Source organism: Asterias amurensis, chromosome 5 (genome assembly GCF_032118995.1).
Source record: "Asterias amurensis chromosome 5, ASM3211899v1".
In the NCBI taxonomy this organism is placed as follows: Eukaryota; Metazoa; Echinodermata; class Asteroidea; order Forcipulatida; family Asteriidae; genus Asterias; species Asterias amurensis.
In genome coordinates, this window is record NC_092652.1 from 6,313,811 (window position 1) to 6,328,172 (window position 14,362).

The 14,362-nt window shown below is 37.6% G+C and overlaps 1 protein-coding gene across 1 annotated transcript in view; it reads left to right on the forward strand.

The window, feature by feature from the left end:
• Positions 1-14,362, forward strand: part of LOC139937538 (ETS translocation variant 1-like) — an 86,810-nt gene that overhangs the window by 23,048 nt on the left and 49,400 nt on the right. Inside the window, exon 4 of the mRNA XM_071932735.1 lies at positions 3,223-3,267. Coding sequence (XP_071788836.1) covers positions 3,223-3,267 — 45 coding nt within the window. The remainder of the gene's footprint in view (positions 1-3,222; positions 3,268-14,362) is intronic.

The following is a 14,362-nucleotide window of genomic DNA, read 5'->3' on the forward strand; positions in this document are numbered from 1 at the left end:
GTCTCTGATGTTACAGTTGTCTTTGCCTCCCCCCCCCCCCCCCCTCTTCTGTAAGTGTGCACGTGTACAGTGCATGTTCGTAACTAGAGTATTGTGATTATGGATACACAATTCGTAACTGTACTCAATGCCATGATATCAATCGCATCAGGTTCGGACGAATGCCATGATCTTGAATCCATTTATTACTCCGACTGTTTGTTGGCCATATAACCATCATCGTACTCTTGAGGGTTATTCACATTTGACAGCAATTTAGCAGGGGTTCCTTGTTTAATTTTAGCATGGTTGTAAGAGGTAGTAATGTTGGACAAAACTTTGCAAGAAAACTTGGACGGTAGGCATTTTCTTCCCTTTCACATAGGTACATTTTGTAAACCGTGCTACAATTTAGCAAGGGACCCTTGTTAACCTTGCTCTACATTGCCTACAGCGTAAGACCTTGCACTCATGTTCATTTCTCGTCCTATCCAGCACTAGGGCAGTGTTAGTCAGCTCTCATTTGACATGTCAATAAATTTGACTAGTCTACATGGTTTTTTTTTCCCTTCGTCAATGGAATAGGCCTGTATGGTTCGATTTTGAAAGGGCAAGGGCACCAAGGCATTTTCTCCTTGAGGAAATTGCAAATTTCTACTGATGAGCATTTCAATCAAGGGCACCACGGGGCATGGAGGCACGGAGGCAATCACCTTCGTTGCCTCCGTGAAGTAGGCCTGGGTTCATGTGAAATAAGCAGAGTTGTACAAAGTCTGTTGATTTTTTGACTAGCTTGCCGGGCTTACTATTCTAAGAAGCAAGTGTGACAAGCACTCACGAGTACTGCCACTTTTAAGATGTGGCGTTGAGTTTTGTGAAATCAGTCTTTATTTATGGTGCAACTTATACTCACTTTAAAGACACTGGACACAATTGGTAACTGTCAAAGACCAGTCTTCTCACTTGGTGTATCTCAACTTATGCATAAAATAACAAACCTGTGGAAATTTGAGCTCAATTGGTCGTCGAAGCTGCGAGATAATAATGAAGAAAGAAAAAAAACACCCTTGTCACTGTCACACGAAGTTGGGTGCTTTCAGATGCTTGATTTCAAGACCTCAAAATCTAATTCTGAGGTCTTGAAATCAGAATCGTGGAAAATTACTTCTTTCTCGAAAACTACGTCACTTCAGAGGGAGCCGTTTCTCACAATGTTTTATACTATCAACCTCTCCCCATTACTCATTACCAAGTAAGGTTTTATGCTTATAATTATTTTGAGTAATTACCAATAGTGTCCACTGCCTTCAATGTTGCGCAGGTAGACTTACGCTTTTGCAAAAAGTTGCACATTAACAAAACAGGCCTAGAAAACAAGGAAGATAGTGGTACATTGTTGCACTTTTTAACTAACTAATCACATAAAAAACGTTTGACCTTTTGTAGCAACAACTACCTCATTTGCATCTGAAGAAGTAGTTGTTGCCACGAAAGCTCTTTTGCAGTTTTGAGTATGTTTTTATAACATGAACACACACATGTAGATAGTCTATACAGTAGGCATACACAGTGCCTCAATCCTCGTTTTATCAACTTTCATGAAATCTATTGCAGTTAATTGACCAAGGTGAACATTTGAGACAATACAGAGCACTGATGCTTACTGATTTTTACCTTGCCAACCTATATTGCTAACAAAAATTTTCATAATTTTGTCCTCTTCTCAAATTAGTCGCATGATGTAAATCAACCAACATTCTCATCGTGAGGCTACAAAATATTACCGTCGATCGTGATCGATTAGCAACACTTTCCAGTTATTGTGTTGACGAGAAAAATAAAAAAAAGCAACAAACAACAACACACACATAATTGAAACAAGAACTATATTAATAACAACAAAGTTTGTCAACACATTATGATTGAATACGGCAGGCCCCGAGGGGTCAGATGCTGTTGAATTAAAGTCCATTGGTACTGGCCAGGTGCCAAAGTATATGTATTATAATAAGATGTTGTTCCACCTGTACTGTAAGCCCAGCGCCTGCGGTGAATAAAAAAAAAAGGCACTGCCTGATGATGCGTTGTGCTTATTTTCCCCCCTTTTTTTCCCTCACGCTTTTTGCCCCCTTCGCTCTTTTCTTTCTGTTTTTTTTTTTTTTTTTTTAAACTCTCTTAGCTCGGTCTATCTCCTTCTTTCTACCTTTTTTTTCTTTCTTCTCTCTTCCTCTCTCTCTCGACTGAACATGACTGCCGTTCGTTGCCGGTTGCCGGTCAGCTTTGTTTTGTGAAATAACATCCGTCGATAAATTACTCGGCTGGACAGGAGGAGAAACGAGTTGGGTTGAGCTAAGGGATCGTGTTCGTTATTATTAGATAGAAATTCACCAGTAAGAAAAAAAAGCTAAGGTGTGTTGGTTTAGGATCGATGAATTGATCGTAATGGCCAGCCTAAAGTGCACAGAGGAAGTTAAGGTTTTTTTCTTTCTTTCTTTCTTTCATCGTATTCCCGCTCTTTATTTTTATTTCTTCTTCTCTTCTCCGCTGGACAATTTAGTAGTGAAATAGATTGCTCCTGTCTAATCACTGGTGGCTTATAATGTAAAGGGAAAACCAAGAAAGGAAATGGGTTTCTATTTTGTAAAGTGTAAGATAAAAAAAAGCCTTGTAGCTTTATAGTTTTTTGTGAAGTAGCTCACTGGGCTAATTTACTGCGCATTTTTATTTCCTCCAGGCAGTGTTAATAGCCAAGATTTTAACTAATGTGTTTTCATAAATGTGTTAAATTGTTTTGAATTGTGTTCAATTTATTGAAACGAAATCCTAATTCATTGTAAAAATTTAGTAACCACATTTAAAAAGGATGCAACATTGAGATTGAAATTTTAGTAGCCCAGCGTACAGGGCATGTTGAGAAGTGAAGATAGGGTCATACGTCGATATATATGTCCCGATGTAATTTCTATCCATTCAAAGGCTTACTTGTTGTTTTGCAGTATATATAATTATGGTATTATGGAATAATCAGCCTGTGAAATAATTATGTCTGAACTGTTCCATAATTCATGCTAAAAATAGGGAAGCTTTTCAAGACTGAACTAGCCAGCCAGACCACTTTGAGTGAATTTTGACTGGTCCAATTTTGGTTTTTTTATAACAGGCGTTTGGCTGGCGGACAACTGTTATGGGAGAACGCTGATTTTGTCTTTCTTATAATTTCTTTTTCTCTCTTTTTTTCTACAGAGTTGTTCCAAGATCTTGACCAGCTTCAGGATGAATGGCTCGATGGTACGTAGCATACAATCATTCTGTTTAATACATTCATTCTAAGGTCACTCTTGCATTCAAACGGGAAAAAAAAAACACTGCTAAATTCAATATGCGGACAAAGTAATAAGTTTTGCCTGCTTAAGTTTTCGCTGCTACCTCCAAAAGTTTGCAGCAAAGTTAGCAGCGAAGTTAAGCATCTTTGCAAACACGGGGTCAACCAATGTCGGCTGTTAGCTGGCAGCAAAATCTGCTGCATTGAACACCCAGCAGGGTGGATATGTGCGCATTACAAGACTTATTTTTATTATTATTATTATTATTACCCCATTGCTCACCATAAACTGTCAGTAGATCAGTATTAAAGCCAAAATATTTTGCCTTAAAAGTGCCGTCAAAATGTGTGGCATCAGAGGGATTGCACAACATCAGTAAAAGTGAAAATAACAACTTCTTGAAACAAAATCAAACAAATCTTGCAAAATATTATTCAGGTTGCAAGAAGGAATTCAAATAATTTGATAGAAGCAGCGTTACTTAAAAATATTGGGATAAAGTTGGTCAGGTTGGAGACCTTTCCTTAAAACTTTTTTGCTGGAGATGCTTTTTGTAGAATTGGGTAAAACAATCGATTTTGATCTCACAAGTCAAAACCTAATGTTATGACAACAGTAAAAACGTAAAGATATCATCACTATTTTCTTGAGACACTAATGACCAGTTGAGTTCACACTTAAGGACATGGTATGATTGTCAAGGTGGATTTAAACTTTCCTTGAAAATTGAAACATCAGGAAAATGGTTGTTAATTTTGTGTTTTTCCGCCCAGACACTATCATGACACTTGCTTTACATTTAGGCCTACCTTTATGCTACCCCTACTCCCTCTTCCCCATGTTTTAGGGTCACCCTCACCTTGTAGTAAAGCATTTCAAGGACATACATCTACATTTTGTGGGAGTGTCGTGGCCGAGCGGTTAAGAGCACCGAATTCAAACTCTGGTGTTTCTGATCAGCAGAGTGTGGGTTCGAATCCCCAGCCGTGACACTTTGCTTCGTCCTTCAGATGGGACGTAAAGCCGTTGGTCCCATGTGTTGTGTAAACGCATTTAAAAGAACCCAGTGCACTTATCGAAAAGAGAAGAGGTTCGCCCCGGTGTTCCTGGCTGGAGTGGCAGCATATTGCGCCATAGCACCTTGTAACCATTACATGGTGCTTAAGGATTAGGTCTTATATCTCAAAAATTCGCCCCACTCCTTGCAGTAATAATACCTGGCGCTTTGTATCCTTTAGCAAAAGGCGCGTTATAAATACGGTTATTATTATTATTATATATTATTATTTGTACATGTATGATACAGTTTTCTGTCATGATACTAAAATTGCTGGACATGGGCTAGCAATCCCATTTCTTTATACCTAGAAAGGACCAGCCTGCAAGATATAATAGTACCGGTACATAAACATTAATTATAAATCTAATGTTATAACTGCTGGTGGTATTTTGTTTGGCTAGTTTAACACGTATTGGAAACACCCTTATTAACACTCAACCACTTAACATTTTGAAACAATTGGTTGTGCAACCAAATCAGCTTCAAGAAGAGACATGTCAACACAGTTTCGTATTTGTTTGTGGTTGGCTAAGTGTTTTTAGCCTAATTTCACAATGCACTAAGATTCATCTTAACATGAGTCTTCAGTATTACCACAGTAATGTGTATTATGACAGTACACTTTGCTTAGCAGTTAAGATGAATTTGTTTCTAAAGATCAATCTTAGCTCTGTGTGAGATCGAGCCAAGATCTCCCAATCTTTTATATCTTGCATCAGTGGGTTTATAACTCCCCAAGAATTTCCTGGGTGTCATTTATTCTTTTCCTTGAAATTGGCTCTACATGAGAAGAAAGCTTTATGTACTACTCCATTTCTCAACTTAATGTACAACACTGATTCATACCCGGTCAAACCATGGGGGGAAGGAATGTATTTTCCTTCCATGTTCATAACCAACACATTAGGCCTACATGTACACGTATGTATGTGGTTCATGAAATCTTTAAGGCAGTTGACACTATTGGTAATTGTCAAAGACTAGCCTTCACAGTTGGTGTATCTCAACATATGCATAAAATAATAAACCTGTGAAAATTTGAGCTCAATCGTTCATCAAAGTTGCAAGATAATAATGAAAGAAGAAAACACCCTTGTCACACGAAGTTGTGTGCGTTTAGATGGTTGATTTCGAGACCTCAAGTTTAGAACTTGAGGTCTCGAATCAAATTCGTGGAAAATTACTTCTTTCTCCAAAACTCAGGCACTTCAGAGGGAGCTGTTTCTCACAATGTTTTATACCACCAACCTCTCCCCATTACTTGTCACCAAGAAAGGTTTTATGCTAATAATTATTTTGAGTAATTACCAATAGTGTCCACTGCCTTTAAGTGTTGCTTTATGTTTTTCACAAACAATAATGGCTTCTTTTCAACTCTGCCGCAGATGTCCAAAACAAAATCACTGTTTTTTGCTATACGGAACGAGTTGGATACAAAAGGAACCAAAACTGTTGGGCCCCCAAAAATCGCTGTTTTGCTTTACAGAACTAGTTGAATAAAGGTCCAAAGAAAACCTAACTGTTGGGCCCCAAAAATCGTTGTTTTCGCTTTTACAGAACTAGTTGATGATCAAGAAAATCAAAACTGTGTTGCCTGATTCTAAACTCCCCAAGAATTTCTTGGGTGTTTTGGGTTTTTTTTCTGTTAATTTGCTCTGCATTGTGAGGAAGGCTTTACTCCATGTCAACTCTGCCGCAGATGTCAAAAAGAGAAAGTGGATGCTGTTTTTTCGCTACAGAACTGGTTGAATAAAGGTCCAAAGAAAACCTAACTGTTGGGCCCCAAAAATCGTTGTTTTCGCTTTTACAGAACTAGTTGATGATCAAGAAAATCAAAACTGTGTTGCCTGATTCTAAACTCCCCAAGAATTTCTTGGGTGTTTTGGGTTTTTTTTCTGTTAATTTGCTCTGCATTGTGAGGAAGGCTTTACTCCATGTCAACTCTGCCGCAGATGTCAAAAAAAAGAAAGTGGATGCTGTTTTTTCGCTACAGAACTGGTTGAATATAAAGAAAACCATAACTATTAGACCCCATGCATGCCTCTATTGTAGGCACCATTGCCTGATCCACTGAACAGCAGGGGACAATAACAAGGACCAGGATTTCATGGTTGCTTTGGCAGGGCACTGAATAGCCCATAGTAATTGCATTGAGTGATTGATTGTTGACTCAATGGTGGCTCAATGCATTGCCCAACTGCATGTAGGAAGTTTTTACTTAGGGGTTCTCTCAAAAGTTTGTAGCGTGGTCCTAGTGGTGGTATGTTAAAAGTTTGTGGTGTGTTGGCAGTTGGTTATGGACTTACATGTATGCTATGGACTTACTTTTTGGCATGCCAGACCATGTGTAGACCAAGGACTGTGAATGGTCTCTTAACAACACTGTTTTTTTGTTGTTGTTTTGATGTGGACATAACAGCAAGTCTGTAATTGTTTATTGATCAAGTACACAATTAGAATGTTTTGAATTGTGGTTTTCAATCAAGGTTCAAAGTGAAATGTATGCACACATATATGTAGAACAACATGAATGTTAAGTTTCCCCCCTCTTCCGTACATGGTATCACCCGTTCCATAAAGCAAACACAGGGTGCATTGTTGTTTTAATGGCAAATCAATGATGAGTTACAAGCAAGAATTTACATGTACCTGTGTAGTGTACAGGATGTTTGTGAATGACATGGTAACAATGTATTAAACATGTGCATGGCCATAACCATGGGCACATTTTGTCTCAAAGACACCAATTGAACAGATACCCCCCCCCCCTTACATTTGTATTTGAATTACACTTTGCAGATCTTGTATTCGACAAACTAAAAAGCACTTTTTTATTGCGCAGACACCAACTATTAACAACATATAAATAATGAGTATAACTATTCACAGATCTTGTATTCGTCAAACTCAAGCATTTTTTTTATGGGTGCACTATTTGTTACAAAGACACTAATTGAACAACATAAATGTTGAGTAACTCTATTTGCAGGACATGTATTCGACAAACTCGAGCACTTTTTATTCATCGTTGACACAGTGATTGTTAATTGTTATTTAAACATTGAGTATACATTGTAACTGCTACCAATCCATGGAGGGAGAAGGAGATTCAGGGAGAACTACCCTACACCCATGCCACGGCTCTACATTAGTGGTTTTCAAAGCTGTTGTGCAATGGACCACAAAAATGTGTACCACGATTGTGGCTGTGCACATATTATATCCATACTTCTTGTACAAATAAGATGACTACACATTGTAGTCCACCATGATTGTCATCCCTTGTACACAGTCAGTCTGTACACTGCTGGTCTTCTCATGTTCCTGAAAGAGCCTCAAGGTTAAAATGTTGTATGGCAGAATGTATGAACTTTGCACAATTTTGTTGCGCTGCTTTTCATTTTTAAAGCATTAAAAGAACTACACCAAAAGTGAACCAACATCTTTGTGGTCACTTAGATTATAGTTCCACTTTGCTTGGGTTGTTTGGACGTGCATTTTAAGCATAGAGCTTGGACCCATATATGGTTTAGAAGGCCTTTTTTGACGACTGTTTCTTGTTACTTGTCCTTTGGGATGGGCTACACCAGTCATCTATTAAGCTAACTGGTGGTGTAACATTGACCATACCTTGAAAACCATAATACCATAAATCATATAAGCTGAAATACATTGTCCTGTCAGCAGTGTGATGATTTTCTATTGTTGTTATCACAGTATACTGTGGAACATGTAAGCAGTAACTTTTGCAAGACGGAGCTTTTTATTTATGCACTGATATTATCAACAGTTACAATACTTAAGTCTCATCTGCTAAGCATCAGAAGTCATCCCAAATACCAAGCGTTCCCTGTCACTTGTTGCATTGCAAGTTAACTTGTTAATAAGATTTTCCTGTTAAGAAGCTCCAAGATATCAGCAATTTTTTCCCATTTCAGAGCCCTCTGAAATTTTGGCCGTGGTCTGTGGAATGCAAAATATACAGTTGTGTCTCATCAATTTTTTGATGCAGACTATTCCTGACATTCAAAGTTGTTTGTTTAACCCTCCTACTATCTGACCAGTCAATATTTGTATAATATTGACTGCAATGTTTAAAAAAGTAAAACTATCGTCCCCGAGGTGATGCGTGGAACTTTGAGGCGTCAGCCCCAGAAAAAAAGAACCCCCGAGGGATCACATCAGAGATGATCGTTTTACTTCACTATCAACCAGTGATATTTAGTCAATATTTGTTTTGCAAAAACCTCTTGCACAGAGTTAGCATCGTTCTAAGGAGAGGGGGTTGAAGTAAACTCAGCAAGTCTTGATGGGCGTTCATTGATCCAGAGCTGTGTATCTGAGAGAATTTTGACAGTTTGCGATCAAAAGCCACTTTGGTCCCTAAAAATGCATGTGCGCACACAGGGTGTAAGACTAGTCTGCACATTTGGTCAATTGCTTACATTTTAACGGAAAATGGCGACCAGGATGTGTGGTGTATTCTGGATTCTCAAGGCACGACGGCTCCAAGTGTTTGCTGCACAGCGCTGGAAAAGACTTGCAAACTGACCCCATCTTTAGTTGTTTTGGTTTTGCTGCATCCAGCAGCAATACACTGGTCGACATTGCCGGGAAAATGCAAGAAAAAAACCTTTTTCGAAATGTACAAACTCACGACTAGGACTTGAATGTACTTGCACGTACGTGTGTTCGACGTTTGATCGAGGCAAAGTCTGCCTCGATTGATGTCACAACTTTATTTTTTTTATTTATTTAAACATCTAAATCGTTAAAAACAATTACTCAACAAATTGTTTTATTGTATACTCTAATGTTCGAAGACAAAAAAAAAATATTTCCAGGTGACTTTAAGTCCTGCTGTCATGTCTATGGAAGTGAAGCTCTTTACAGAATTAACACTCCTCCCAAAAGAGGGTTATAATACATCCATAGAGTATAAAGGACTGGTTGTACCATACCTTCATGGTTGAACATGTACCATGGAGGAAACCCTGTTAGTTCACTTGTATGTTAGATAGTGTACGCCTATAAAAGTACTAACAGTCACTCATGACACTCTTAAGGCCTTTTATGTAAACCATATGAAAATGGCAATAATAGAAACACTTCTGATAAAACACGACGTTGTGCAACATGTACTTTTAAAAGGCCATCTACATGTTGCTACTACAGTAGCTTATAACTGCACACTAGTACACAACCCATAGACACACTGCTCTGCACTGGTACTCTGCAATAGTACTGTACACGTACTCCGTGTACATTGCCCCGTACTGAAACAGACGTTTTGTATTAATGGGTGCAATGTCTCATAATGAACTGACTATGCATTTGTGTATGTGTTCATTAGGTGATGCTCATGTGTACACCAGACATTGATGTGTTTTACTGAATAGTATGGTGTAACATAACACTATCTTCGTCCCTAATGACTTTCACACACTGTATGTGACCTTTCAAGATCAGTGATCACCAAAATATGAAAAATCTGCTTTCTTTTCCATCTTAAGCTTGTACATGTTATGGAAAGGTTTGCGGTAACACCATGTCATGACTATCTCTAATGAGTTGGGGTGGTTCTGAAAAGAACCGTTGGTTTCAACTTGACGTTTCGGTCAGTATGCTTTATGGTCTTCTGGAGAAAGCTACATGTTATCATAGGCCTGCAGGTACATGTACATTGTACATGTAGGCTACATGTAGGTCTACATGAGTAACAAGAAATGCTAGATGAAAGGCCCAAGGCCAGTGATCTTAGCCCAGGGCCAGTAGACTCACGAGCCTGACGAGCCCGACAAGTGCAGCGTTCTGGTGCTATTTTCAATTGAATAATAATTATAGGCTGTACATGTACCCCATCTTTTATCACCGTGAACACAAATTTTGACCGTGAATCTGATGAATAATTTTTCAATTCTCTTGAGTATGGAAGTTCGCTTACGCATAAATGTAGGTAGAGATAAATGAGATAGATCGTCTCTCAGTGCTTGTTCAACTCATTTTTATTCTGGTCTTGTTAACGAGACACTGTTTTAGAATTGCAAGGATCGTGGGTTCGAATCCCACCCGAGTAATATGCCTGTGATATTTTTTCACAGGACTCGGGAAAGTACTGAGTATACAGTGCCAACACACGTCGGTGTATTGTGGTAAAAAACCAAAATTAATATTCTTTATTCCGATGCAAATTTAACATCTCTTATAAACGAGATTCTGTTCAAGTAAAATTGTGGAACTGCAATCCCTGCAGTCTTGAGGATGCCCCCTCCAAAATTAAGCCCTGGTGGACATGTTTATGTGTAGTCTGTGTGCCCCCTCCAAGGTAGGTCTTGGTGTCCCCCCCCCCCCCTATTTGAAATGTGGAAATTTGAGGTTGAAAATAATACCTAAATAAAATGTCACATTTTAGGAGCTTTTATGTTGTAATTCAATTTTACTGTATTTGTACTGCAGACAGTGTGTTTATTTTTACCCCCATGTCACTGTCAGATCATCTTATGAATAAAAAATACATATTACAGGGAATGATTTCATCTAGCACTTTTGCAAAGCAAAATATTTCTGCACACAGATGCTTATAAATACATGTATCAAGTAAGCAAATGATGATTTTTTTTTTAGTAGCAACTGACACAATTTGCATAGCATTTTGCTGTGCCATACAAGGGAAATTGCTCACTGTATTTCATGTGATTATGGATGGTTTTTCAACACTGGATGGTTTTGATTGGTCTTCAGGTGTGTTTTAACTGGCATTTGGCTGGCGGACAACTGTTAAAGGGAAGGTACACGTTTGGTAATTACTCAACACAAATATTAACTTACTTGGTAATAAGCATTGGAGAGCTGTTGATGGTATAAAACATTGTGGGAAACGACTCCCTCTGAAGTAACATTGAAAAAGAGGTAATTTTTCACTGAAATATTAAAAGACTTCTAGAGAAATCTTTTATTCCTTATTGAAAGTACACGTCCAACAACGGTGTTTTTTTCTTTCATCATATTCTCGCAACTTTGATGAGCAATTGAGCCCAAATTTTCAAAGGCTTGTTATTTTATGCTTATGATGGGATACTGTACACCAAGTGAGAACACTGGTCTTTGAAAGTGTACAGTGCCTTTTAGGACAATTCAATGCTTCGCCGTGTGAATTTTTGTTTTGTTCAACAGGCTCAAACTATACATCATACTGCACAATATTACTATTCATATTTGTTTTTGTTCCATCGAGATCTGAATTTCAATTTCCAGTGAAATTGAAATCTCCATTTTATAATGAAATCCATTTGTCACAAAAATTCACCGATACTAAAACAACAAATCGGACTGGGTGTCTTCTTCTGATGACAGTCAGACTGTGGAACAACAAACGTTTTAAACGCTTTTGTTAAATTGAGCTGAAACATTCACAAAAGCGACTGTGATTTATTATCTTTGCTTAATTAACTTGTATTCTCAGAATGATATCTCATTAAACTGGGAGGTGTTTTTTTGGTGTCTTTTTTGTGTCTTCCGTTTGAAATTCTGTGTTTAGATTTTGGGTTAGCTTTTTTTAAGGGTATTTCTAAAAACTGTAGGGCCGTCTCGACCCAAATGTTTGGAAGTTTGCCAAAGCTTGCTGAATTGAAGCAAAATCCTGGGAATTCTTGTTAACAAGGTGTTCATACTTGGGTTTTAAAAGCCACACTGTACTGTGCATCTGGGGCACTCTAAATTGTTTTATCTTTGTGCTTTTGAGAGTCTGTCCCCCCCCCCCCCCCCCCGAAAACAAATAACAACATAAATAACAATAATGATTATACAAAAAGGTTTTGAGAAGCCTTAGAAAAGTTGACAATATTTTCATTTATATAGTTTCTGATGCTGTGCATATTCAAACATAAGTTTACCATGAAAAACAGTGTAACCAAGTGATAACAACGCATGAAGCATTTTTGTTTTGATTTCATGTAAATTTTATGCAGGTTGAATTTAAGAACATGGTGGATATTCAAACCTTGTTCTAAAGGTACCATTGAAAACAGTGAATAACCAAGTGGAAACAAAATTGCAAGAAGCATTTTTTCATTTCTCTTTTTTTCTTGTTAGTTTGGTGCAGGTTCAATAAAGAACATGGCGAATATTAAAACCTCGTTCTCAACAGCAATAGTAACTATTTATGGTTTCGAGACTAACCAAGTGAACAAAAAAATGCAAGAAGCCTTTTTTAATTTGTTTTGATTCAGGTTCATTAAAGCCAGTGGACACTTTCGGTAAACAGTATTGTCCAAGGCCCACACTTCGTGTATCACAACTTATATATAAAATAACAAACCTGTGAAAATTTAGGCTCAATCGGTCATCAGAGTCGGGAGAAAATAATGGGAAAACCGCACGTTTCGCTGTGTCATGACATGTGTTTACTATATAAATCCGTTATTCTCGATGTCGAGTATTGAGAATGGTTTTAATGTTTTCTCAAAAAGTAAAGTTTCCAGTATTGAGAATGGTTTTAATGTTTTCTCAAAAAGTAAAGTTTCATGGACTAATTTTTTTAAGAGAAGTCTTTTACCATTACCTTCTGTAAACCCTGCAAGTTATTTGTAAATCTGTGAACTTTTTTTTCGTTCCGCAAGTGTATAATGGCTTTAAAGAACATGGTGGATACTCAAAACCTTGTTCCCAACAGTGAAATTAATTAATAATGTTTAAAAAAAATTCCAAAAACAACTGTCATTTTAGAAAGCGTGAGGCATTCACCTGACAGCGGTTATTGTTCATAGTCATTATATATCTAACATGTCACCTGTGTGTGGGAAGAGGGATCAAATGGCCTGCCTCGGAATCCACAATCAAGCTATCGAATTTCGTAACGGAATACGCTTCTTGTAGTGTTTGAAACTCCTTTTCTCCGATAATAGTTAGTAGAATACTTTGGTTCACTGTTTTATCTGGGTTGTGGCTTTTGTTGTTGTTTTGGGGTTGTTATTATAATTTGTTTCTTCCTTTGGGGGGGGGGGGTTCCTTTTCTTTTGAGGGGGTTTGTTGGGATTTACAGACACGATATTCTTCCTTCTTGGGAAAATCTTTAAACTATGATTACAAAACGACTGAAGTAAAGCTTACACCATGTGAACATATAGGCCAGCCCTTTACTCAATAAAATATTCATACTTTTTACCAAGGACCGAAATCATGCCCCTGTGTGTTTACAAATTCTTATCTATTGTCGATTTGTTGACTTAAAGACAAGATGGCATTTTAGTAACTTAACTAAAAACAAATTTGGTATGACAATCCATAAACTTAAATTCATCTTCTAGATTTAGGTGGAACATAAATCAGCGCTTTTCTTTTTGAAGGGTTAAATTAATCCCCAATCATAAAGGTTTTGTATAAACACACCATACATGTGCATGTAGTTATACAGCGACAGACCAGCACAATTTTGAATGAAATTTAGTGGTGCGGATTTAATGACCTAAAAAAAGAAGGAATTTACAAGTGTGTTATGTCCAGGATTTGTCAGCGTTGTATTTTAGGGATTGCGGTAATTATTTTATTAAAAATTATTCTCTGGAGAATTGGCGCTGGTGCGAACTTTACAATCAGTGAACTTTCAAATTGGAACTATAAAATATATATATACCAAATAATTTTAGGGAATTCACTGATCAAATACTTTGTCTTCACGTTGATGTATTGATTGAGTGACATGTCAGTTATCTCGTCTCAGTACGGTTATTGAATCTGTTTGATGAATTTGATCTTACAAGTCATATGAATCACTTGTAGTTTTTCGAAACCTATAGATTGAGCAGGCATCCAATATGAGGAAATTGATATTGGCTATGGCCACACGGTGGCTTAGTTTCTATTTTTAAATGTTCTAGCTGCAGCCACTGAACGGTAGCTGTAGCCAAAGAATGTAGATGTAGCCAATGGATGAAGCTGTAGCCAAAGTTACTTGTTTTTGATGTGGCTTAACTTTTATGAATGCTTAGCCTTTACTGAGGTA